Consider the following 24,553-nt stretch of genomic DNA (forward strand, 5'->3'; position numbering starts at 1 on the left):
GTGTGTGTGTGTGTGTGTGTGTGTGTGTGTGTGTGTCCAGCCCTAGCTAAGGGCTTGGGCCAATTTTCAAAGGTATGCATTCAGATTTGAAGGTGCCTCCTCCTGGCCCCCTTTTTTGCTTTCCCTTCCTTTCTGGGAGAGAAGTGGCTGCTTGCCCCAGCAGGTCACCTCAGGTTACTTCAACAGGTATAAGGCCCCTGAGGGGCTGGAGGGCAGCAAGTGAGAGCAAGTCCCCTAACCCAAAAGGTGGACTCCCAAGGGGGTCCAACCATCTGAGGACTTTGGGAGAGGAACAGGCACTGCATTTCTTCCTGCTACTTCAGGCCCCAGCATCCTTCTGGCCTTGGCCCCTCCAGGCACAAGAAGCAGCCCCATCTCTCCTGATCTGGAAGACTCTCTTGACTGTCTCCTGGCCTAGAGAAGAGAGCCTGAGGGTGGGGAGGACTGCACTGCCATTCAGATCCCAGCCCTGGCCCAGGGTGACCACAAGCCTGGCAGGGGGTCCAAGCTGCTGTGGGCACCAGAAAGGACGGACTCAGTTTGTGGGTCCCTGGAATTCTGATTCAGGTTGTCTTTTCCTTAAAGATGATTTGTATTTGAGGAGATGGGAGCAGGCGTCTTACCTGTCCCTATACACCCTCACTCCATAGTCAATGTCAGCTGGACCTGGATGGGCTTATTAGCTTCCCTGCACCCCACCCACCCACCTCCTGTGCCAGGCAGGCAGTCCAGGCCAGGATGTGGAAGGGAACGGGTCAACAGACACTCTTTAAATATTTACCCACACTCCCTCTCAGGGATTGCCCCCAGCCCTAAGGCTGGACAAATGCAAGTCAAGGCTAATGGGTGAAAGGACCTTAACCCACCAGGACCCTCCCCTGGACATGTGTGTGCAGTTACGTGGGCTGCACAGGAAGAACGGGAAAGGGAGACAGCTCCAGAGCTGTGACGGAGTGTGCTGTGTGCATACGAATGAAGAAGAGGACTAAGAATGACTTGACTCCCCCGCCCCTCTCTTCCTCCCCCTCCTCAGTGTGGAAGGTGGTTACTACACACAGGGCCACATAGCCCCCTACAAATCACACACACTGTGTGTGCTACCTCCTCACCTTGAGAACTCTTTATTGCATGCTCACAGAAAGCTAGCACGTGTGGCTGGAAGCCTCCAGCGCCTCACAGGCGCTGTCCACACTGGTGCGCACCCACAGGCCTCTCGGACACAACAGCACACCATGCCTGACAAAGCGAACTCATCTTTAGGTCTTTGCATCATGAACACAATGGCTTTCCATTTATTTTCCACATCCTAGAGTTTCAGGATCGGATGAGCAAGGAGGAGGCTGGAAAAGCAGATCCTCTCTTTCCCCATCTGGACCCCAGCTCTGGAGGTGGGGAATGGGTGGCAATACAGTTTGGGACAGTGGAGAAAGAACAGGGCTTCAGACTCATTCTATTCCTTACATCCTTCCTGGAGAAATGCCCCACCCCTTTACTGAATTCCCAAAGAAGGTTCTCTGCTACCCCAGCAAGGGACTCTTCCAAGATCCCTTGCATTTGGGGAAGGGAGTGGTCACCCCCCTTCTGAGTCAGGGATTGTCCAAACTCTGCAGACACCCAGAACTCCAACCATGGAGTAAAAGGAGGGGCCAGTCAGAGGAGGGCTATGCCAGGGCTCAGGTCTCCCTCTGGTCTAGGATAGGGGGAACCTAGGAGGAGCACACTTGGGGCTCAGTTCCAACCCTGCCTTTTTGAGCTTGCTCTGCATGTCCGAGCTGAATGAACAAGGTAGCTTATCCGCTGCTTTCCCAGCACTGGGCCCACCTAGCACTGTCATAAATATTCTCTTCCTGGCCTGGGAAGAGGAGGCCTAGAGGGTCTGACCCACTAGGGCCCTTGGGGGCCTTATCTTTTCAAGAGGGGGGTATCTCGACGTTTTATGGTGCAGCAAAAACCCTGCTACAGAGCTATTCTTCCGGCCTTTGTGTCTTGGAATGCGACTGTCCCCGAGTGTGCTGCTGCCATCGCTGCTGGCCCAGAGGGCCCAAGCTGCCCGCCTTCCCTGTTTTCCCCTTTTGGGGGTGCAGTGCCATTTCTTTCTCTCACTTGATTTTCTCTCTCTTACACCTCTCTGGTTTATTTTGCTTCTCCAGCCTGGAGGTAAAGGACCAGCAAGCAGCCATCCTTTGCTGGGGGGTGGCCACCTCCACCCTAATCCAGAGGCATGGCGCTGCCCTACTAGGTACCTCGGATTTATGCTCGTTTGTCCGCCAGTCTGCCTTTGAGTGTGTGTGTGTGTGTGTGTGTGTGTGTGTGTGTGAGTGTTGCTTATGCGCTGCCAGATTCGAGCTCATCTCTTCTGCTGCAAAGCGATTATTTTCGAATCTCTCTCTGCTGAATTTCCAGAGCCCGTTGCCAAAGCGAGGACCCATCTCCCGCCGCCACTAGCGATTTATTTGCACCTGGCAGGTGAGAAGATGGATTTGCTCGCAGTCAGCGGGGTCGGGCCGGGCCGTGGCGCTGGTCCCGCTCACCCGCCTACTGCCTCTCTGGGCCGGCCTCGGATGGATGTCAGCGCATCCCCGCCGGCCCGGCGCGGCGCCTCTAACATTGAGCAACAGCGCCACCTCGCGTCCACCGGCTCCAATGCAATCGCCCGAGAAAAGCCCACCGAGAGCAGGTCCCAGGCTGGCCCCCAAGGTGGCAAGTGGGAGCAAGGAGCCTCCACGACTGAGTTGTCAAGGGAGGGATTCCCCGGAAGGCTGTTACTTGGTTCTGCACAAGTTCCGAAATAAACCTCTTCAAAAGGTTCCACTCTGTTTTCTGTCTTTTGCTATTCTCCCTTCCCACGGCTGTGCAAAGGACCTGCCAAGACCCCCTGCCCCCAAGCAGGGCGCGTTGCTGGGCTCTGAACACCTCGCACAAGCACAGGCTCAGGCCCGCGCCCCAGCATCTCCGACCGCCGGCCCGCGGCGCGCCCCCAGCTCCTCGCCCCTCTTACCCGGCCGCTGGCCCGCACTGCCTGCGCCGCCCCGCCGCCGCCGGACTTTGGGGTGGGCCTCGGCCTTCCCGCGGCTCTGGGCCCCTGGTCTGCAGCCCATCCCTCCCGCCCGCGCTCGCTCTCCCATCGCTCCCTCCCAGCCAGGGAGTTCCTGTGCTCCGTGGGCCATAGACAAAACATTCCTATAATCCGATTTCAAAGGAAAGTGTCCACCTTATTTAAACCATAAAACAATTAAGCCCAGACGTCTAGCCAGCTCCGCGCGGCTGTTTTGTTCGGCCCCATTCAGAACCCAGCGCGGGGAGACAAGCAGCACCATAAAAGGGGCATTTGAGGCCTGCGGAAATGTACCTATCCGCTCCCTTCCCAAGTGGGACAACCTTTAGGGGTTTTGTGATTCTGACAAAGGAGCGAAGGAGAGGTGGGAGGAGGATACTAGGGGAGGAGGGGGGGGGTCTGCCAACCCCTTTTACCCCAGCTTTCAGTTTCCCCCCCAGATGTGTGTAGTAGTGACTGTGGCAAGGGTGTTTTAACACACACACACACACACACACATACACACACGAGAATGAACAAACATGGAATCCAATAGGAACCTGCAGGCTGAAGGGCTGCCCTGGGCCTCTTGCTCTGACCAGGTCCCTTGGAGCCTGGCGGTGCTTCTTCCTGCCCACAGAAAGGCCAGCTCAGGGACTACAGGAAGCAGGCCGCGCTGCAGGACTGAGGAGGCCACCAGGCCCTGGAGCTGGGACCACAGAAGCAGGGTGGCAGGGAGGAGCTTGTTCCAGAGAGAAGCCCCACACCACCTGCCCAGACCCAGGGAGAGGGGTGCCTTGGCTTCCACAGGGTGCAGAACTGAGGCCAGGGTCCCCAACAGGAAAATGGCCCAGGAAAGACTTGAGGGCACAAGAACAGAGACAACTACAGGCAAAACGCTTCCCCATGGGTCCTCAGAGGAAACAATCGCTTTGCTGTGGGAAATGGGGAGGGTGTCTCCTGAGCAGGGAAAGCAAGCAAGTGCGCACTGCTCATGGGCAAAGTCCCATCTTGGCAGCTTCTGGTTGACCCCCTCCCCTTGCCTCAAAATCTTACCAAACCCCCAAAATGACTCCCATTGATACCTTCCTCTCCCTCCCAAAACAGGAGTGGAAGGTGCAGGCAGGGAGGGGACTGGGAAGGGCAGGGCAGGGATGGGGCTGGTCTCCACAAGAGCCTCACCCATCCTGTAAGGTGACTTTACTACAGGGGAGTCCTCAAATGGACAGCCCCCCCCCAAGACCTTTCTTTAATGGTGCTATTCCCCCAAGTATTCAGAGCGACACCCTGCACCCTAGCCAGAACGGGCAGCCTGAGATATTAAAGAGCCATATTTTAAGCAGTTTGAGTTTAATAGTTTCCAGATTGGGGGATTTCCGAGAAAAGGGGTGCCGGGTGGAGGCATACTGGGCACTCACTTTCTATCTGGTTCTGATTAGCACGTGAAAACTGCCGGTTCTGGGAAAGGTGCTCTAGGGTGCAGCGTTGCTGACAGTCTCCCTAGACAGTTACATATATCCCCACAACCTCACGCCTAGGGTTCTCCAGCCACCAGGGAGCACCTCAACTCTGGCTCATCCCTAACCCTGGGGGTCCTGGCTGCAACACCCCCTTGAAAATGCTGCTTAACAAGACCCCAGCACCCCCAGATCAACACTCAGCCTAAACACTCCTGGAAGAGGGATTGAGAGAAAAAGAGAGACAGAACCTGGGGAGCGCCCTCTCCCCCAGCAAGTGCAGTGAGCATGAGAAACAGAATGGATTTTAATTGTACTGACCAGGTTACTGCATCCCTTCCTCTGTCTCCCTCTCTGTCTCACCCTGCATTTTCCTTTCTATTTCTCTGAGCACCGGTCCAGCTCCCTGCAGCTTGCCAGGCTGGTCTCCTCACCTCACCCCCACACCAGCCTCCTTTCCCAACCATCCTTCAGGGCAGCCAGGCGAGAGTCCAGCCCGAGACGACCAGCACCCAAGTTTCATCTTCACTTATCTCTTCCCTCCGATCCGATCGCATGTACTCATAAATTATTACAATTAATTACAGCCCGGGAAAACCATTCATGCCATGCCGCTGCTCCCCACGCCCCATCTCCATCAGACCCCCAGCTCCATCCAGCCACCAGGAAGCAGCCAGGCAGGCAGGCACAAGCCCTGGCCTCCACAGACTCCACCCCGCCCTGAGCCACCCGCCCAGAGAAGCGGCAGGCACTTGCCCTTCCGAGGTAGAAGGAGCCCCTTCTCTGGCTCCAGCCGCCCCCAGAGAGTCTCAGCAAATGCCTCCTGTGTGACAGCAGCCCCCGGGAGCCACTGGGAAGGAGAAATAACGAGAACTGGATGCAGTTGGGTTTCTGGGCTTTTAAGTGACTTCGATATATTAACACAGAGCTGTTCTACCCTAACAAACAGAAGCACGTCACAGGACGGATGTTGGGGACGGACGCTGGGGGTGAGAGGCAACACAGCTATGTACACGCCGCCGCAGGCGCCGGCCTGCGCCGCCCGCGGACCCAGCCCCGCGGCGGGCGAGTCCCCGGGCCTCGTCCCCAAGTTCCTGGGTTGGGAAGCACTGTTGTGTATGTGTGTGTGTGTATGTGTGTTTGTTTTTCTTGTACAAAATCTGCACACAGAGCGTCCCAGGCCCGGGGAAGGGTGACCCGGACCAAATATGATACAGAGGGGGGGGGAAAGAAAGAAAGAAATATGGCGATTCAAGTACTGGCTTCTCTGAAGACAGGAGGGGGGGAGTCACATTTATGAGTGTCATGTATTTCGGCTGCGCTGGGGGAAGAGAGTGCGGTTTGTTCTCTCCCTGCCTCCTTCCTCCTGGCTGGAAGGAACTAACTACAACACCAATGCCTCCGTGCGGAACCCTCCCAAACCCAAACCGCAAAGGGTTGGCCTGTTCCCCTTCTCCTTTTTTTCTTTTCTTTTCCTTTTTAAGCGGATTCGCTTTTCTCTAGCTTGCTCTTTCCTTCTCCTTTTCGTGCTCATCCCCGCTTGGGTTGAAGTGTTTTGTGGGGTTTTCGGTTTTGTTTTGTTTTTTCCTTGGCTGGGCCGGAGCAGGGGGCGGGGCAGGGTTTAGGATTGTTCCTTGTCGGTTTTCTCTTTATTCATCTTTTTCATCTTCATCCTCCGGTTCTGAAACCAGATTTTGACCTGCCGCTCGGTCAGGTTGAGGACCCGGGCCACCTCGTACCGACGGTCCCTGGTTAAATACATATTGAAGAGAAACTCCTTCTCCAGTTCCAGCGTCTGATACTTGGTGTAAGGGCAGCGCTTCTTCCTCGTGGAGCGGGCGTGGATCCAGTTGGCCACCGGGTTGCCTGGAGAGCCAAACACAGGCAGGGGTCAGTGGAGTCCCCTTGCAGCCCAGAACCCTGCCACCCTATCCCCAGACTGTTCCAGGCTCCCCAAACCCAATAATTGAACCTGAATTTGGACACGTTTCCCTTTAGGGATATTCTCCCTTCCTCACTTTGCATTCTACCCCCTCCCTGCCCCCTCCCCCTTTTCACTTTCCAGCACCTAAAACGGTAGGAAATCCGAAGCCATCAAAGCTCCTACAGTCTGGTCCTCAGCTTCAAGAGTAGTAATTTGAGAATATCCTCATAAAAAGTCCAAATTCCCAACCGTTTCATAGGCCCATAAACGCTCCTCTCTCTTGTTTTTTATTTTTATAGCGAGGTCTCTCTCCTCCCCACCTCCCTCCTCCTCTGCCCCCTCCCATCTCCCCAGCCCACAACCAAGTCCTGAAATTTCAGCAGTTCTGCTTCCTGACCCTGAGGGTCCCCAAGCCCCTGAGGGTCTCCTGCAGCCCAATCGCCTCTGCTCTGGGTTCTACCCTGCTGAGGCGAATTGAACTCTCAGGGTGGTGACTGGGGTGAGCAAGGCCTCACTCCCCTCCCCAGAGAGCTGCTGGCCTTGGGGACAAGCTCCTCTAAACCTTAGTTTCCCTTTTGGGCTTCCTGAGCTCCTCTCCTCCCAGCCTCAGGACAGGCTCTGCGGGAGCCAAGCCTCCAATTTCAGGTTTATGGGAGTAGCTGAGGGCAAGGAGCCTTCAGAGGGGTATAATTAGGCCCTGGCCCCTTGTGGGGCTGGAGGAAAGGATTTCCTGCAGCCTCCTCCTGGGACTACCCCAGACACTTCCTCATGCCCAGGGGGCTGCACCCCTCCCCTGCTTTTTCCCCTTCTTCCCCCATGATCTGGCCCTGCAGCTCCCACTTGCCTCCCACCTACCCCAACCATCTCAGCAACACTCTGAAGGCTCCTGCCTCCCTTGGTGGGGTGTCTGTGTTGTAGGTGTGGAATTCTCTCATCTGGGGGGGATGCCTCTCTATCCCTGACCCTCAGGCTCAACCCTCTCCTCTGCAGAGTCTCAGAAGAGGGTTCTCAAATTTAAGGAAACTGGAACCCCACTTCTCTCTTCCAACTCTGGAAACCCTCCTCTTTTCAAGTTCCCAGACTGGGAAACTCCTCACCCCAGTACTCCAGGGGGGCAAGAGTCCTTGGACCTCTTATTGGATGAGTCTTTAATGGGGGGACAGGTCCCCATGCTGGGTGGGAGGTAGGGGTGATTTTTCCTCCCTGGGATACTTCCTTTCTGTCCCCAGTGTCCTCTCCACCTTTCTCTCCCCCCACCTCAGTCCCACCTCTCTCTCCCCCACCCCTGGAAGGCATTTCTTAGAAAGTGGTGACTGTGCCAAAAAAGCCTGGGGCAAGGGTAGGGGGCGGGGGTCTCTCATCAAAGCCGGTTCTGGGAGAGGAGCACCCCCCTCCCTCGGGCCCTCTCCCAACCTAGCTCCCTGGGCCCCCTTCTCAGACGCTCCTGTCCCTGAACGCTTCCTCAAGGTAATTCGCTTTTATTGAGTCCCTGTCCCCTCGCCCTCTCCCGCGCTCCCCGCGCGGCCCGCCCGCCCGGGGGGCTGTAATCCGGCTCGCCCCCGCCCGCCCCCCGCCTTCGCCGGTTGTAAAGGAAAATTGCTCCCAACTTACTGGGGTCCAGGTCGGCCTTCTCCTCTTTGTGCTTGCTGCCGGCGAGGGCGTCCGCCTCGGGCGAGGGCAGGGTCTGCGGGGCGCGGTCGCGCAGCTCCCCGGGCGAGCCGTACATGTAGTCCGGGTAGCTGCGGCCGTCCCCCGGGCCGCAGTCGGCGCGGCGCCCGGGGTAGGCGTCCGGCTTGAGCGCGTAGTGGCGGCCCCCGGCCGGGAAGCTGGGGAAGGAGACGGCGCCGGACAGCGGCTCGAGCCAAGTCCGCATGTAGCGCGTGTCGGCGCCGAGGTGGGGCTGGGGGCCGTACGGGTGGTAGACCACGGACGACTGCGAGGGCACGGGCGCCCACGACGTGCTGAACACGGCCGGCTTGGGCGCGAAGCTACAGGACGGAAAATCGCTACAGTCGGCCACCAAGCCGCTGGGTCGGGCTGCGGCGGGGTGCGCCCCCGTGGCCGGAAACCTGGACGCTAGGAGGTCTTCATTGTCGTGCGAGATGAGCGAGTCCACGTAATAGTTACTGATGGGCCCCGTCGCCGACATCGTAACAGGGTTTTACATACATAAGATTATTGTATGAACTGTATATGTACTTTTTATCTGCTCACAGAACAATCAAGGCAGGTAATTATTTTTCCAGCCTTTTCCCCGCAGCTCATTGGCTCCCCGGCCCCCACGTGATCGTATTTACCCAAAAATACGGCGCGGATCAATGCGCAGAGGCTTTTTTTTCCCCTTGCCTTTTTTTTTTTTTCCTCTCCCTTCTCCCACCCCCTTCGCCCTGCTGCTCCCCGCGACCTGCGTTTTCCTGGGGGTCCAGAACTCTTGGACCCCTCCCCCCCAGCGCCGGCCAAGTCCTCAGGCAGGCTCCTGTCGCATCAGAGACACCCCCCTCACACCACCACCACTTGTCCATGTCCACCCTCAAGTCGATGGCCTCCCTGCCCACCCCCTCCCCAGGAGGCTCTTTTGAATCGGGTGGAAATGCCAGCCTGGGGAGCCGAGTTCCCCAGACCCCCAGGGCCGAGCGGACGCGAGAGCCCCCCAGGGGCTGGGAGGCCGGCCGAGGTAGGTGGAGGAACTATTTCTTGACGTAATCCGTCTCTGTCGCCGGGACGCTCCCGCAGTCTCTGCGCGAGCCCGAGATCAGCGATTGTCAGTTCGGAACATGGCTTTTAAAAATGCGTTTTTAAATAGTGTGTCTGTATGTATTTCTTCCGGGAGCAGCAGCAGCAGCAGCAGCAGTCAGGGAGGGAGGGGACTGAGAAGCTGGCGTGGAGGGAGGGTAGGGGGCAAAGGGGAGCGCTCTTCTGCCACTGGCCAACTCAGCCCCCCAAATCCAGGGTAAGGGAAGCTTGGGGACAGTGGTTCGCGGGTGGGAAGGGTGGGACTTTGGAAAGCCCATCCACCTTTAGCTTCAGCCTCCTCCTCGGAAGTCCTCTCTTTGCTCTAGTGCAGATATGCAAGACCCTTGATTTTAAATTTATTGTCTATCTCTATTTATCTTTCTTTGCCAGCTTGAAGAAGTGGAGGGGAGACCTGCACAACTTAAGTGGGGCGTCTCCAGCCGGTCTTCCTGCTCACCTTCTTCTGCCCCAAACTCCTTGGCGGAGACATCCTTCTCCCCCACCCCCTCCCCCCAAAAAGAGGTCAACTCCCAGGCTCTGTCTACCGAGAGCCAGGGTGAGAGCGGGCAAGGCGAGAGCGACCTCGGTCGTGGGCAAGTAGCTTGTTTTTACGTCCTTCAATAAAAATTTTATGAGGATCATTTGATTGTTCATAAATGTGTCTTTCATTAAATAAAATTGTAGGCTGTTTTTGGAACAGGGAAAAAGGCAATGGCGGGCTAGCAGAAAGCCGTTTCCTTGGGGTTGAATGCAGGGATGCTGAGGGGCAGCATGGCTACAAGGGGGAGATTAGGCAACTTGGAGTTCTGCCCCCAGCAAGTTGATTGCTAGCCTCCTCCTTGGATTTGGGGTTCATTACCCAGACTCCTACTTTTCATCAGGTTGTCCAGGGATGGCTTAGAAAAAAAGGGTGGGGGGGCTTTGGGCATGAAGGAGATTCTCCTTGTGGGTGCTGGAGAGGGGGAAGGGAGGTTGGCTGGTGGGGAGAGGGACAGGTGAGAAGGAAAATTGGTCCCCAGAGACACAGTGCACTAGGCAGGTGGGACAGAGTGAGTGTGAAGCAGGGGTGCAGTTTCAGGGTCAGAGGGGACAGGAGACCCAGGCTGAGCTCTGAGCCTGGGAAAGTGGGCTGGAGCTGAGGCTGAGCTGCAGGCTCTGAGGCTGCAGGGACACAGCAGGCTTCTCAGACCCAGGAGCCTGCCCTTCTGTCCCCTTCCAGTCCCCAGGAGGAGACCTGATGCCCCTGGTAGGGGGCGGGAGCTGATTTTCTCTTGCGCCTCTGTGGACCTGCCTTTCCTTCCCGTGGAGATGGGGTGGGAGAAGTGGCTGAGAGCGTGCCAGAGTCTCTGTGTTGGGGGGAGGAAAGTTAGGGGGGGGGTTGCTTGGTAGAGCTGTAGCCAGCAGCAGCATCAACCCTGGCCTAGCAGCACCCCCCTTCTCAGTCCCTGCTCCTCCCCTTCTTCTATTTTCTCCTTTTCGGTCTATCCGGGCTGGATTTGGACGCCTGGAAGGGGTGCGAGGGAAAGCTGCCTACATACAGCCCAGGGGCCTCAGCCTGCTTCATCGCCCTCCGCTAGACTGTCTCCTCCACCGGGGGGCTCAGAAGGACTGGGGACATCCAAATCGCAACAAGAAACAGAATACCTCTTTGGCCTTGATGGAGTGGGGTTAGCTGTCAATCAAAAATCCTCCCTCACTAGTTCAAGGAAAAGCCTGGAGACCCGCGTGCCCCTGCGGAGGCTTTCTCCAAGTACCCAGCCCCGACAGCACCGCCCCCAGCCCCTCAGCGGCGACTGGGGACCCTGCCGGGCTCTGGGGCGACTGCTGACAGCACTGAGCAGGGACGTTTAGCCTTCAGCGGCGGGCCTGGGGCCAAACTGTGACCCAGAGGGCGTCAGGGGACGGAGATGAGAGACTGATCCGGAGACAGCCTAAGACAGACCAGCTGAAACACGGCGCCAGGCCCACGGAAAGGAAGGATACAAGGACATGGAGGGTTAAGAAAGGAAAAGGTGAAAAAGAAAAAGAAAAGACAGGGCGACTGCAGGGAAGAAGAAAGGCCAGAGGAGAAGATAAGGAGGCGAGAAGGGAAGATGGGCCGAGAGCAAGGCCGAGGACAGGAGGCAAGACGCGGGCAAAGCGCAGACAGGACGGAGACTGGGCGCAAGCTGGCGGGGCAGCCATGGCATTGTGCCGGGAGCTGGCCGGGCCTTCTCCTTGCGGGGCTGCCTAGGGGCGCGGCCGCCACTGCTGTCCCAACACAAAGAAGGAAGAGGCAGCCTCCGCTGCTCCTGAAGACCTGCTCCGGTGGGCACACTAGGCCTTCGGGATATAGAACACTGCGTTCCCAGCTGCTCCGCTCTGCTCTGGCCGCCAAGGGCCAAGGCACTTTGGAGTGAGGGAGCAGACAAGACGAAGGACGCTTCACTTCCCGCTCCTCTTTTGCATCTTCGCCTGGGGAAAGGGCCCCTCTTGCCCTCAGCCTCCTGAGAGCAAAGATGCCCCTACACACCCTCCTCTCAGGGGGGTAGGGGTCTCCACTATATGGGGGAGCCCCTCAAATAGGCGCTGTGATGGTAAAGAGACATCCCTTTCTCTCCTACCCCTTTTGGCCACCGGACTCCTTTTCAACTCGTCAGCTGCCTGCACACCCCGCCCGTCAGCCTGCCCATCCAGTGGAGTCAGCGGCCAGAGGCAGCCGGATCTGGGTTCTGCGCTCCCTGCTGCCATCAAATCCTCCGTGAATCTGAGGGGAGCTTGACACCTTCCTTTCAGAGTATGGACTCGCACCCTCCCCACTCAGGCGCAGGCACAGCTGTGGACCAGGAAGCAGGCCTCGCCCACACCCTCCTCCCGCCCATGTCCCGCTTTGCCTTTGCCTTGTCAAGATAGGCGGCTTGGGGAGGGGGGCTGGAAGAGGCTGGGAATCCCCTGCCCACCAGGGCCTATGTCCTGAAGGTTCAGCAGTGGCATGTCCCCAGTCCCCTCAGTTGGAGGTGGAGTAGCAGCTCCCAGATCTGAAACAGACCTCTAGGCTCCCCATTAGATTCAGGCTTGTGGGTACTGGAGTTCAAGAGATGTGGGGGGCACCAGGTAGGAGGGGCTCATCTTCCCGGATTCAGTTATTCCCTCGGAATTTCCTGCCAGATTCCACAGCGCCCTCTTTCCACTGCACCACCACTCTCTTCCATTTCCCTCAGCACCAGTGGGTGAACCCGAGGGAGGGACCCTAGGCCTCTGGCAGTCCTTACGGGGAGGGGGAGGTCCTAGGTTGAGTAGGCAGCGCTGCATTCACTCTGATTTGAAGAGCTCCCCTCCCACCCTGAAAGATTTCTCGCAGGGTGCAAGAGAGTACCCTAAGGGGGAGGGGCATCCCTACTCCAGCACCTCAAACCTGAGCAGCTGCGACCATAGCTCTGTCCCAAGAGCCTACACACCAGAAAAGAGAGACAGACAGAAAGACAGGCTAGAGACCTCCCCTCCACTTGTCCCCCCCACCTCCCTTTTAGTGATTTCAATTCCCTCTGGTTCAGTCTGCACCTTCAAGTTCGGATTAAATTTAAACCAGGCTTTTTATTGGGGGGGACCAGCAGGCTGCCCCAATTCCAGCAGGCAGGGAGTCCTCTCCCAAGCTCCTCACCAGCACCCCTCCCCTGCTCCGAGCAGGCCGAGGTCCATTGCTCCCTTTTCTTTCATTTTCCTTCTCTTCCCTGAAATGGGCTCATTTCACCTCCTCTCCCGCTGTCTTCTCCCCTCTCCCCGCCCCCTCCAGGGCTCCCCTCGATGACTTTCCCCCCTTCTCTTTCCTGATGATCCCTCTTTGTTGGGAAAAAACACCCCCCCCACACACACACACACATACACACAATTCCTCCTAGCCCAGGCCTGCTGTGCAAGAAGAAGCTGAATTCTCCAGGCCTGCTGCAAGGAGCCGGGGCGTCCTGCCCCCACCCCAGGTGGGTATCTGGGATCCCTACACACCAGGGGGCAGGCCCCCAACCCAGAAGGAGTAAATGCCCCCGGGACTGTGAACATGGCCCTCTCAGTGCCAGGGCCTGCCTGCCTGGCTTGCCTTCCCTTTGGCGCCCCTGTCTCGCAGCCCGCCGCCGCAGACGGGGCCATTTCCGGCTCCCCCAACCCGTTCCAGTTCCCCAGCCTGAGGAGTGACTGGATGCGGAGCAGCCCTAGGGCGAGGGGTGCTCTCTGCCCCCATGCCTGCCTCCCGGCCCCGAGCGCTTGCTTGGTACCTGATCTTTTCTGACGTGTGTGTCGAGAGGAAATTTGCAGTGACTTTGGAGCCTAGACTGAGGAAGCGAACGAAGGTGGCGAAAGGAGAGACAATACAATTAAGGGGCCCCGAGCGGCTCGTCTCTCACCCGCCTCCCTGCCTAACTAGAAGCTGTCTGGCTTCAAACCTCAGGGCCAGCTGAGAACCTGGAGCCAGAAACACTGGCTTGTGGCTGAGGGCGCTAGAGGACCCTGCACCCAGAAAGCGGGAGGAACGCTCCCTTCCAACTTAGGGGCGCAGCAACCAGCCCCAGTGAGTCGCGGAGAAGCCAATGAATGAAAGTGCACCTTCCGACGAATTTCCCCCCACCTTTCCTCCCCGCCAACCCCCACCAGCGTTTTGAAGGAGAGCCCAGCATTTGGGACCTCCGGACCAGCAGACAGACAGACAGGCCAACAGGCAAACCGCATCTTTTGAGACAGAGACAGACAGACTCACAGCATGAGTGTGAGCCTGAAATCAAATACAGGTTCAACATTCTCCCAGGCCTGCGGGCCAGGCCCCAAGGGAGGCGGTCTCCCTACCTTCTCTCGCCTCCAGGGCCTCGGGCTGAGAGCTGGCAGCGCGGTCCCTCCGGCTCCGTCCAGTCCCCACCTCGGGAAGCCGCTGGGTTACCTGATCCTCGGCTCCCCACGACCACAGACGCTGGGCAGCCGCCTCCCGCCGAGGGAGGGAAGCCTCGGCCACCGCCGCCGCCGCCGCCGCCCGCCCTCCTTTCCCTCCCTCCCTCTTCCTCGCCCTCCCTCCCTCTCTCCCTCCCTCGCATGCTGCCGCTCCCGGGCCCTCCCGCGGGCAACCTGCTCTGGACCAAATCCAGGTAGCTCGAAAGAAAGAAAAATGAAAAGACCTCCCCTGTGGCCAAGGAAAAAAAGAGAAAGAGAGAAATCCTTGACTGCATTTATTTGTCACGCCGTGACCACGGACCGGCCTCACTTCTGACATCCTGACCACGGAGCTCCCAACCCGGGAGCCTGCTGCCTGCCCACGCGGAGCGCCCGGCCGTGCACCGCGCGCTCCGCACTCTTGGCCGCCGCCCCCCGGCAGCCCAAACACCAAACAAACCTCAAGGTCCTGCCAACAGACTCAACATCCGGGGGCCCGCCTGGCCGCCGGCCTCCGCCCCGGAGCTCGCCCGCTCGCTGTCTGCGGCCAAAGTCCACAGACCATCCACCTGGTCGGCGGCTCTCCCTGCCTGGCCGGTGGCCCTTCCTAGCCAAGCCGCCCGCGGGTCACCCCGGCCGGGGCCGGGCCTCGGACATCAAACCTTCTGCCCAGCACGCGACCCACACAAAGCCCTGCGACCTGGCAAGTCCAACCCAGAGTCCCGGCCCGGCCCCAGGCAGCCACCGCCCGTCACCTGTTCCCGAGAAAGGCTGCGTCTCCGAACCGAACCGAAGCCAGGCGCTGGGCCAGAGCTGAGGGTGCCGAGGAGCCGAGGTTCCAGAGGGACCACCGAGTATCCTCCGGGGCAGAGCTGGCGTCCCCGAAGCCCGCGAGGTAGCTCAGAGCCCAAGATGCTCCTTGGCGAGCTCTCGCCACCGTTTCCTCCTGCTCCTGCAAGTCTCAAACACTCACACGCCGAGAGTTCAGCTCTATAAATCCTGCTCTTCTTTCCCATATCATAATTAAAAAAAACCAGTAGGGGAGGTTTTAACTTTTATTGCGATTTCTGGAGTTGGGCTGCGGAGCATATATTAAGTTTACGCTTATGCGCTCTCGGCGGGGAGGGTCCTTTAAGAAATAAAAATCCATCTTAATATCCTCAGACGAGAGAGATAATTTTTTCCCCCTCCTCCTCATGCTGATCCTTCGGGAAGATTTTCTTCCAGCAAAGCGAATAACTCATCACCATCGCCTTAGCCATGATCCACAGCCTCAGGGCCCCCCCGGACTGGACTCTGGCCACCAGACTGGCCCTCACCTTGGCCCTAAGAGACCTTGCCCTATCCCCTGGAATTTGGGGAGGGGGACACCAGGACTTGGGCTTTGTTGCAACCCCCCTCATAGCCTGCTGTCCCTAAAGCGGAAATGGGGGTAGAGGGACCCAGAGGGTAAAAGTCGTTCATTGGTGAATTTCGGCCCATCAGGGGACACTGTCTCCAAGCCTGGAACTTCTGAGTGGCCGCCCCTCCTTGGGACTCCCTTCAACCCAACTGGCTCCATGCCTAGGGCAGTCTGAAGACACAGAGGCTCTATAGGGGTTCCCCTGGGTTGGGAGCCCCCTTGCAATGGCTCAGACCAGCTGGCCTGCCTCTTTGGAAGCTTCCTTATTTGCCCAGAAACTATGGAAAGGGGGGGTGTAGATCCTCCCCTCTCCCAGTGTATTCCCAGAAAGGGGTAGGCAACAGGCAACAGAAAGACAAGCTAACAAAATCAGCTGGGAAGGGGGAAAAATTCCATTTCTATCTTTTTCCTCTATTCTATAGAGGGTCCAAAGAGAGAGAAATGAGTAGTATGTGTGTAAACATACACAGGATTTGAGAGCGAGCGCCTGGGGAGATAGCCTAGGAACAGAGACCCACACCAGGACAAGGTTTCCACTGTCTCCCTACAGAGCAGCCTCCAGAACAGAGCTTGGGGTAGATGTTTGATGACAGGGGTGCAATCTGGTTCCCCTGTTTGGAAGTTTATATTGTTTTAAGTAATCATAATCATTCCAAAGCAAGAGAGCCAAGAATGCCCCCTGCTTTTAACTTTCCTCTTTCTCAGTCTCTCTCTCTGAGAATGAGAGTATATCTCCCCATTATCTCTGAGACACCCCCCCCCATTTTGGCAGGTGGGGAGACCTCTTTTGAGGGTCTCTCCCTAGTAAGCAGGGCCAGAATGGAGAAAACCAAAGCGGGAAAGAGTGATAGAAGCTCTGCAAAGTTTCCACACTGCTCAGATGACCCCCACTCCTCTCTCCTTCCCTCCTGCCCCCTGGCAGCCACCAACCTTTGCAACAACATGGTGATAGGGGTGCTGGCCACCTCCATTCACCCAGGCATTTCCTCTCAGCGCAAAGACAGGCAGCTGCCTGCCTACCACAGACACTCAGACATGCAGACCAAGGCCTGCCGGGCCACAGCCAGCCAGCCAGAGACCAAAGCCAGGCTCTTGCCCTATTTCCCATTGGTGTGGGGCGGTGTTTTGCTGGGGCTTTCTCTTTGGGTCCCCTGACTTTGCTTTAACCTCAGATCATCCTAACCATGTTGTTTTCCCCTCCAGAATGATAAAAAGGCATCCGGGAGGTGAGGTGGCTGGACTGGTACTCAGAGTCCCCCAACTCTTGGTAGCCCTGGGCACCCCACTTTTCAAGGGGAAGCTCTAGCCCATTCTGACTGTGGGGGTGGGTGGGTGGGACAGATGCTGTCCTTGGAGATGGCAGGTTTGAAAAGCCAGCCCTTCCTGAGACTCTCAATTCTTTCTATGTCCCTCTCTCTGCTAAAGATCCCACGCCAGCCTGCTGCCCAACTGAACAGAGGCCCTTCAGGTGACCTCTTCCTCAAACTCCTGCCTTTCCTAGGAATTGGCTGCACCTTCTTTGTCTGTCTCCATCAGCTGGGCCCAGGAGACAATAGCTGCAGGAGAAGCTCCTCTCCCACAGTCACAGGGCCTGGGACAGGCTGAGGAGGGGAGGGAAGAAAGCAGGACTCCTCAGACTCTCCTGCAGCTGCCCTCACAGCTGGCCCTCCTTCTGATGCACCCACTCTGCCCTAGGTGGAGGGGGTGGTGGGACAGCCCCACTTGGGAGAAAGGAAGCAGGACGTGGGTTGGGGGCCCTCGACGAAAACCGACTGATGTAACTCAGGCAGTTTCTTGTTGCCGAGTTCAACACTCAATCCCAACAACATGAAACTACCTAAGTCACAGATCAGCTGAGCAAGCAGGGCTGGAGGTTGGCTCTGCATCTATCCGGAGGAGAAGGGAAGGGGGTTGGGGAAGGAAGAAATTCAGCCCCGTCCCCCTTTCCGCCCCCCCTAACCTCCCTAAAGACCAGAGAATGGACTTGGGGTGGCTGGGTGGGTTGTGGATGTGTGTGTGTCTGCCTGCCTCATCAGCTCTGTTCTCAGAAAATTGTCCCACGGACAATCTGGTAAAGTGGGACTGCTGGCCGCTAAATCCCCGCCCTGACCTTAGAACTGCGGGGCAGGTAGCCCCTGCCTCTGGCGCTGGCTCTGAGGGAGGCTGGGTGAGTCCATCTGTCTCTCCTGCCCTCTCTTCCTCTCCCTCCAGGAGCTCTGCTTCTGCTTCTGGCGTCTCTGTGACTGAACCGAGGCGCCTGGGCTCCAGAGTCCCTTCCAATCAGGCCACTACGCTGGCAAGGCTCCGCAACCAGGGACCTTGGGGTCGGAGAGCCTGCATGAGGCTCCCACCCAATCCAGCAGAAGGCAGGAAAACCTGAGCATCCTCAAGCCCGACGCCGGCTCTCACACACCACTGGCATCCCCTTGCCCCCACCCCCAGCAGACAACCAGCCTGAGAGACACCTAGACCAGTGTGTCCACCTCCAGGAGAGCCTAAGCGCACGCCAGGAGAAAGGTGCCCCAAACCCCCATTTCACCCCTTTAACTGCCTCCGAACCCCAAGGCTAGGGCTAGGGAGGGAGGAGCAGGAACCCTTGGCCACTGCGCACCGTCCAGAGAAGGGGCCAGGTGAGCCTGGGCTCTGGGCAAGCCCCAGACTGAAGCCCAAGACTCTTCCTCTGTGCGCTGCCCGGCCCGCCGGTGCGGGCACCTGGGGACGCCCAGAGTCGAGTCGCCACTCCACCGCCAAGAGAAGAGGAAGAAACCGCTTCCCTTACCTTGTCGCTGCCTCCTCCTTCTGCCTCTGCCTGCGCTTCAGCTGCTGCTGTCCAGGAGGGGGGGCTGGGCTGAGCTCCTTGCCCCCCTCCGGCGGTTAAGTTTATTCCTCTGCTTGAGTGGGTGGGGGCTCTTGGGGTGCCCCCCAGCAACAGTGGGGTTTGCCGGGCCCAGTACCCCAGGCAATCAGATCCGTCTGCTCCTCAAGATTGCGTTTTGCTCTCTGTCTCCTTCCCTCCTCCAGTCACCTTTAAATGCATCTTTTACTGCAGCACCACATTATATTTGCAGATCATAAAATCCACCTCTCGCGCGCACCAAGACCGTCCTGACATTACTGTTTTATGACCTTGACTTATTGTGGTCACCTGGATAATATTTAAATCAACGTTATGGTCTCTCACTTACATTAAACCCGCCAAGAGGCGTTCTAGGAAGGCTCTGGGAGAGGAGGCAAACACAAAACACACACATTCACACACGCAGCCTCTTTGGGGGGGGGGTGCTGCTAAAAACCACTAAAAACAAAAACCAAAAAAACCACCCATTTGAGGATGACGATTCTGGAAATTTATTAGGATTTTTTTCTCCATTAAGGAAGCTACATGCAAGAGGTACAACATACAGAATATCTTTAAATAACACAACTCCCAGATCTGGAAAGGGTGATATTGGTGGTGGTGGTGGTAGGGGTGGGGGTGGGGTGGGGAGTGTGACATTTGGTTTTTGCTATGTCCTTTTAAAATTTCTCAACATACTTATTTCTGTTGTTTGCTCCTCTGGATGAGATTTCTGAGATGTCAGTGGATGGGGTGGAGGGGGTTTGTGGGGGCGCTGGAAGGGGTGGGAGGGAAGCAGAAAGCAGTACAAATACGAGACTTCAAGCAGATTCTCAGAGCGACTGGGAGCTAAAGACACGGAGAGGGATTCCGTGGAGGTGCTGGGCGCTACAACACACACAAAACACTAGCTGAACTTTCCGAAATGTCTATTATTCTAAGGAGGGAATGCAGTGGTGGAAGGGGTGAGCTGGCTGTGCTCTGCAGAGATTACAGACCTCTCTGGTTGATTTTTCCTTCTCTTCCCGTGGTGCCCTCCCCACCCCCTACAATCGGGTGGATTCGACCTTAACTTTCATGAAGACCAGGATGCTGTGTGTGAGTGCGTGAGTGATCGAGGGCTTGACATACATACCAGCCACACTGCTACCCCCCTCTCTGCGGGCATACACCACACCCCTCACACAGACACCCCGTTTTCTCATGCTTGTGGTGGGAGCAGTTTCACAGCACAAACATACGTCCTTTGGAAGAGAGTCTGAGGTCGTTCTTTTTTTTTTTTTTTGCAGGCGTGTTGCATTTATACTCACGGAGGAGGGAAACATATATATATACCACCAGGCACAAAGGGAGGAGGGGCGGGGGGGAGGGGCCGGCGAGGGGGAGGGGGAGGGGAGACTGAAAGCTCAGGTGAAATTAAAATTGGAGGTCAGTTCCCGGATCCGATTCTCTCGGTTCATTTTCTTGAGTTTCATTCTGCGATTTTGAAACCAGATTTTGACTTGTCTGTCTGTAAGGTTAATGGTCTTGCTAATCTCCAGGCGGCGCTCTCGCGTCAAATACATATTGAACAGAAATTCTTTCTCCAATTCCAGCGTCTGGTGTTTAGTATAGGGGCACCTCTTCTTCCTTCCGCTCTTTGCTGTCAGCCAATTTCCTGTGGTGTTTTCTGCCTTTATCTCCTCTGTTAAAAATAACATTATTTACATAAGTATCCCTGGAAGAGGCAAAACCTCTCTGCGAGCTGCAGCCTGGGCCAGCCAGCAGTGGGGCCCTGCCTAGAGGGTTAGCTCGAGGGAGGGAGTTGCTCTGGACCCCGAAGGCCTGGCTGGCCAGGGTACTTCTTGGACCCAAGGCTCTTAGCATTTTTTTGGAGGCTAGCCTTACAGGGAGGTAGGAGGGGGTTCTTGCTTCCCAAGCATTTATTAAACTGAAGTGGCCCAAGTCCACCTTGAGGAGAAGACCTGAGTACTCTCACTTTCTCCTCTAGCTTGCTCACCCCTGTGGCTGCCTAAAGCCTACCAGGCACTACACACACACACACACACACACACACACACACTCCCCACTGGAAGAAACCTACCAAAAGCCAAGGCTCCAGTTCAGAGTCCACCCGCTGCCCAGAGCAGTTCACAGAGATCTTAGAGTCATTCAATCCGGTGGCCAGGGGACATTGCTACCATCCCTGCACCAAGCCCCCAGCCCTTGATCCCATCTGATTTCATGCCTGCTCATCCTCTCCTGGACATCCCTGCAGGGATGTGGAGCTGGGGCAGGGGAGCTTGTGTGGGCAGCAGAGGTCAGGGACAACAGCTTTGGGGCATGCTGAGGGTCCTGGCTACAGGAGCTAAGGTCAAGGGAAACAGCTATGTGGAGGAAATGCAATGGAAAATCTGGCCAGAATGTGTGGGTGTAGGTATGGATATCTGGAGACACACCTGCCCCCCTGCACACAAACACACACACACACACAGAGGAGCAGTATATACTTAAATAAGGAGAGATGACCAGGATTGTGGGTCTGTCTCCTGATTGCTAGCTTCTCTGGCTGGCATACACTCTTGCTGAGAGGGGCAGAAGCACCTTGGTGATCTTTTCCAGGGAAAACCCAGAGTCCAGGCACTGACAGGGGCACCAGGAGAAGGCTGGGGCCGGCTGCTGGCTGGGGTTCTGCACTCTGATCTCCTCCCTCTGCCCAGGGAAGCTACCCCAGACACTGGAATCTTATCTTGACTGGGGATGGGGGTGGGAGTTCCAGACAACACAGGAGGTGGGGAGAGAGGGGGGATGTGATACAGTCCTAAAATTTTAGATTTCCTTAATTATTCCCTGTCTGCACCTGCAGCTTCCTTCCAATTTCATGAGGGCTCTCTGTATCAAGAAGTCCATCCTGTTTAATTTGCTTATTGGGGTTGTTGAGGTTTGGGGGAACAGAAATTACAAGGGGGAAGTTTGGCTGAAAGCCCTTTTGCCTCTAGCCTGGGGAAGACACCACAGAGAAGGAAAGAAGGGCACAGGCAAAACACCAGTTCCCCCCTCCTCTCCAGGCACAGCTGGGTGGGTGGGGGTTTGGTGATTTGGGGGAGGGCAGAAGAAAAAGAGAAACTACTGGAAATGGGGGTAGCAGTGAGTTAGAATGTGGGGTTGTTCACCTTGACTTTGCAATTGGTGGGGCTAAAATGCAGCTTTTCCTCTCCCAACCTGGACCTCAACCAAGCTTCAGGGTCTGAGGAGTGGGTGTGAAATTGAACCTTAGCAAAGCACCCATGCTCCCTCACCCTCACACACAGCAGGGTCCATCTTGCGGCCAGTTTCTCTGCCTGTGGGTTTTGCAAGGCCATCTTGGCAGAGCCAGACCCAAGAGGATGAGATCCTGCCCTTGCCTGCCAAGAGTGCATGTGCGTGTGTGAGGGGCAGGTGTGAGCGTGTGCAGATCATGGGAGAGGGGTGTGTGTGTGTGTGTGTGTATGTGTATGTGACACAGGTTGCATCCATATACAAAGAGCCACAAGATCTGGGCCACCCCCACCTCCTGCGCTCTGACTATTTTATATGCCTCTACAATCTAATTGAGCTACTCTTATAAACCAGGCAGCCAGTAGATAGCGTCTGGGGGTGGGGGGCTGGTTTATTCTTCCCCCGTTGGGCCTTTTCTGACGCTTTTTGCTTCAACTTTTCAGGGGAAGTCATTTCCCTCAGCCTGCTCCCCCTGCTCCTGTTCTGGAGACTCCAGAAGTCGGAGAAAAAGGATCTGCAGGCTCCCAGCTCCTGCAGCAGAAATGAATCTTGAACCCTGAGCTTGAACTTTGGCTAGACTTTCTCCAGCCCAAATCACTATGAAATCACACTGTCGTTCAGGAGAAAACCACTTGCCACACACACAGAATTTCCTAACCACTCATTTGTAAGCTGTTTGGGTAGCTCTTGTTGAAATTAAAGAGGAAAAAAATTTTTTTAATTTAACGAGAGAAAAGGAAAAGAAAATAATTTAAAAGAGGAGATTAAAACAAAACAAAACAACTTAACATTCCACATGCCCTGGTCAAACGTCATCCACTAGCTGGGGTATCTGGGGGTGGGAGGGAAATGGCCAGGCAGCGGCAGCCGTTCACCTCCACCTCTTCCAGGCCCCAACCCCTCTGGGTGCCAAAGGCCAGGGCCAAGCCCCCAAACCGCAAAAGCCCAAAACACAGGCACGAATAGGACCCACAAACAACAAATTACGTTTCGCAGGAAAACCATTTTCCACTGGGAAAACGCAATAAAGCGAAAGTCTCTCTCAAACCTTCCCTAGTCTTCTGGCCCAAGATCGCCATTTTAAGCTTTTTTTTCTTTCTCAGTCTTTGACCTAAGCAGGAGGGGGAAAGGAGGCCCCCAGGACACCAGCCTCGACCAGGCCATCCACAGCCAGCCAGGCGCCTGGAACAGTCCCCTGCCCTGGGCACCACCCGCTGCCCGCAGGCTGCCTGCGGTGCGCACCTCCCTGCCTTTGCGTCCACGGCCGCGCGCGGCCGGCCGGGCAGGCACCTCCACGTCGCCCTTTACCTTCCCAGCCAAATCACACGCCACTCGCGGGGCGCCCCGCAGACGAGGCTGCTTGGGCCCAACCCTTCCGGGCGCCCTCCTCCCGGCCTGTCCACAGAGACCTGGTTACCCCAGCGTCCCAGCCGGGCCCGCGGCCCAGGCGGCCTTACCTTTCGATTCGTTATCCGAGGTGTCCGGGCTGGAGCCGGCGGTCTTGGCCCGCTCTTTCTCGCTCTCGGAGGGGCTGCCTTTGGGGCCCGCCAGGCTCCGCTCGGTCTTGATCTCACTGGGGCTGGGGATCTGACTGTCGGACTTAGGGGTCTCGGGGAAACTCACTTTGCCCCCGAGCTGGGGCGACTCCAGATGTTCGGCGCGCGGGTTGAGACTGGCCCGCTGCTCGAAAGGAGCTTCGAAGTCGTTGGCCCCAGCACAGTGCGGGGGCTTGTCCAGCGCCGAGTAGCCGGGGCTGGCGCGGTAGTAGCTGGGCACGGGGACCTCGTGCTCCCCGAGACACGACTCCGGCAGGGGGTGGGAGTAGAGCGCTGCCTCGGGGCCACTTTTCGCCCGCTTCTCGGCGCTGTACATGCAGCAAACATTCTCCTCCTTGACACTAGGTGGGTAGGAGCAAGAGGACAGCGGCCTGCCAACAGGTTGCTCCAGGCGGTAGGCGGCTTTGGGGTCGCCCCAGGAGTCCAGCTGCGAGAGGTAGGACGGGTAGGTGTTGAGGGCGAGGTTGGGGCTGCTGCCCTCGTCCCTCTTGGAGAGCGGGGGCGCGAGCCCGCAGCCCCTCATCACCCCGCAGTTGAAGTCACTCCCAGATTGCATATACATGCCTGCGCTGCGGCTATAGCGCTCTCCTCCGCCGGGCGCGGCCAGGGGCTCCGCGTACGAGTTCGGAGTTACATTGCGAGGGCATGTCATTTTCAGAGAGAGGGGTTTTTAAGGAGCAATACTACAGCGGAGGAGCTGACATCTTTTTTTTTTTTTTCCCCCATCCGGGAGGGCGGGGGGTGATGGGGGGAGCCCGGCTAGAGGGGCGGGAGGGAAGAGAAGGGGAGGGGGGAAATATCAGCTCCATAATTATCCGCGCATTCGGGCCTCACCATGTGACGGCTAGACCAATGGGATTTGAAAATGGCCTTGATGATTCAGACGGCCGTGACGTCAGCGGGGTCAAGTTGTCGGCAGGCGGAGCGCACAGCATGGAGTACCAGCGCCACCTAGCAGCCGCCTCGGGGTAGGGGAGCCGGAGCCCTTCCCCGCGAACAAAGGAAGCGCCCCCGGGGCGGCCGGGGCGGGAGGGGTGGGGGGGAGCCGGGAGGGGGTCCTGGGGGAGAGTGGGGTTTGTTTACCCGGGAACCAGCCTGTAGATCCTGGGGAGAAGGGGGAGGAGGGGGGGTGAAGAGAGCGCGAGGCAACTCGGGGGCTCAAAACAGTCAAATTCAAATTAAAAGGTCGAGACACCGTTCAGGTACTTGCCTCTCCTCCCCACCCCCTTTACCCTCCTAGAGCCCCCTGGCTTTCTCCCCCGGGGTGGGGGGGCAGGGTGAAGTTTTAGGGGGTGTTCCGGTGGGCAGAGAAAAAGGGGGGAAAGTTTAAGAATCCCGACAGGACTAAAGTTTCTGCACCCCTGCCTCTTGGTCCCCGGGCTCGGTCCCCCGGGCGTGGACGCTGGGAAGAGCGCGGGTCTTTGGAGGTTGGCGGACCGCACACTCTGCAGACTGGCTGGAACTGCAGGGTCCGGGTGAGCCAG

General features: G+C 57.2%; 3 protein-coding genes and 1 long non-coding RNA gene across 4 annotated transcripts in view; 1 reads left to right on the forward strand and 3 right to left on the reverse strand.

Annotated features, from left to right (window-relative positions):
* Nucleotides 1-14,023, reverse strand: part of HOXC4 (homeobox C4) — a 62,314-nt gene extending 48,291 nt beyond the window's left edge. Inside the window, exon 1 of the mRNA XM_045296330.1 lies at nucleotides 13,961-14,023. The gene's annotated coding sequence lies outside the window, so the exon portion shown is untranslated. The remainder of the gene's footprint in view (nucleotides 1-13,960) is intronic.
* HOXC9 (homeobox C9) lies at nucleotides 5,570-8,564 on the reverse strand. The gene is made up of 2 exons (XM_004716882.3): nucleotides 8,027-8,564; nucleotides 5,570-6,357 (listed from the first exon to the last, which is right to left on the reverse strand). The coding sequence occupies exons 1-2, from the start codon at nucleotides 8,562-8,564 to the stop codon at nucleotides 6,113-6,115; spliced, it is 783 nt and encodes a 260-aa protein (XP_004716939.1). The 3' UTR covers nucleotides 5,570-6,112.
* LOC123522406 lies at nucleotides 8,811-9,789 on the forward strand. Its single transcript, XR_006680675.1, has 2 exons — nucleotides 8,811-9,089; nucleotides 9,539-9,789. It is a non-coding gene; the product is annotated as an uncharacterized LOC123522406 (long non-coding RNA).
* A 5,651-nt stretch (nucleotides 14,024-19,674) lies between the features above and the next one.
* Nucleotides 19,675-23,721, reverse strand: HOXC10 (homeobox C10). The gene is made up of 2 exons (XM_004716881.2): nucleotides 22,971-23,721; nucleotides 19,675-19,960 (listed from the first exon to the last, which is right to left on the reverse strand). The coding sequence occupies exons 1-2, from the start codon at nucleotides 23,719-23,721 to the stop codon at nucleotides 19,683-19,685; spliced, it is 1,029 nt and encodes a 342-aa protein (XP_004716938.1). The 3' UTR covers nucleotides 19,675-19,682.
* Between the last annotated feature and the right edge of the window lie 832 nt (nucleotides 23,722-24,553).

Source organism: Echinops telfairi, unplaced genomic scaffold, assembly GCF_000313985.2.
Source record: "Echinops telfairi isolate 266 unplaced genomic scaffold, ASM31398v2 ScPeMD7_7404;HRSCAF=8442, whole genome shotgun sequence".
NCBI lineage: Eukaryota > Metazoa > Chordata > Mammalia > Afrosoricida > Tenrecidae > Echinops > Echinops telfairi.

What these genes read in the sequence shown, in the direction of transcription:
- HOXC9 (XM_004716882.3), bottom strand. Translation starts at nt 8,564, where the DNA reads ATGTCGGCGACGGGGCCCATCAGTAACTATTACGTGGACTCGCTCATC. An exon ending in GAAGGCCGACCTGGACCCCA is followed by an intron (nt 6,358 to 8,026) that starts GTAAGTTGGGAG and finishes TTGGCTCTCCAG; the next exon opens with GCAACCCGGTGGCCAACTGG.
- HOXC10 (XM_004716881.2), bottom strand. Translation starts at nt 23,721, where the DNA reads ATGACATGCCCTCGCAATGTAACTCCGAACTCGTACGCGGAGCCCCTG. An exon ending in CTCGGATAACGAATCGAAAG is followed by an intron (nt 19,961 to 22,970) that starts GTAAGGCCGCCT and finishes TATTTTTAACAG; the next exon opens with AGGAGATAAAGGCAGAAAAC.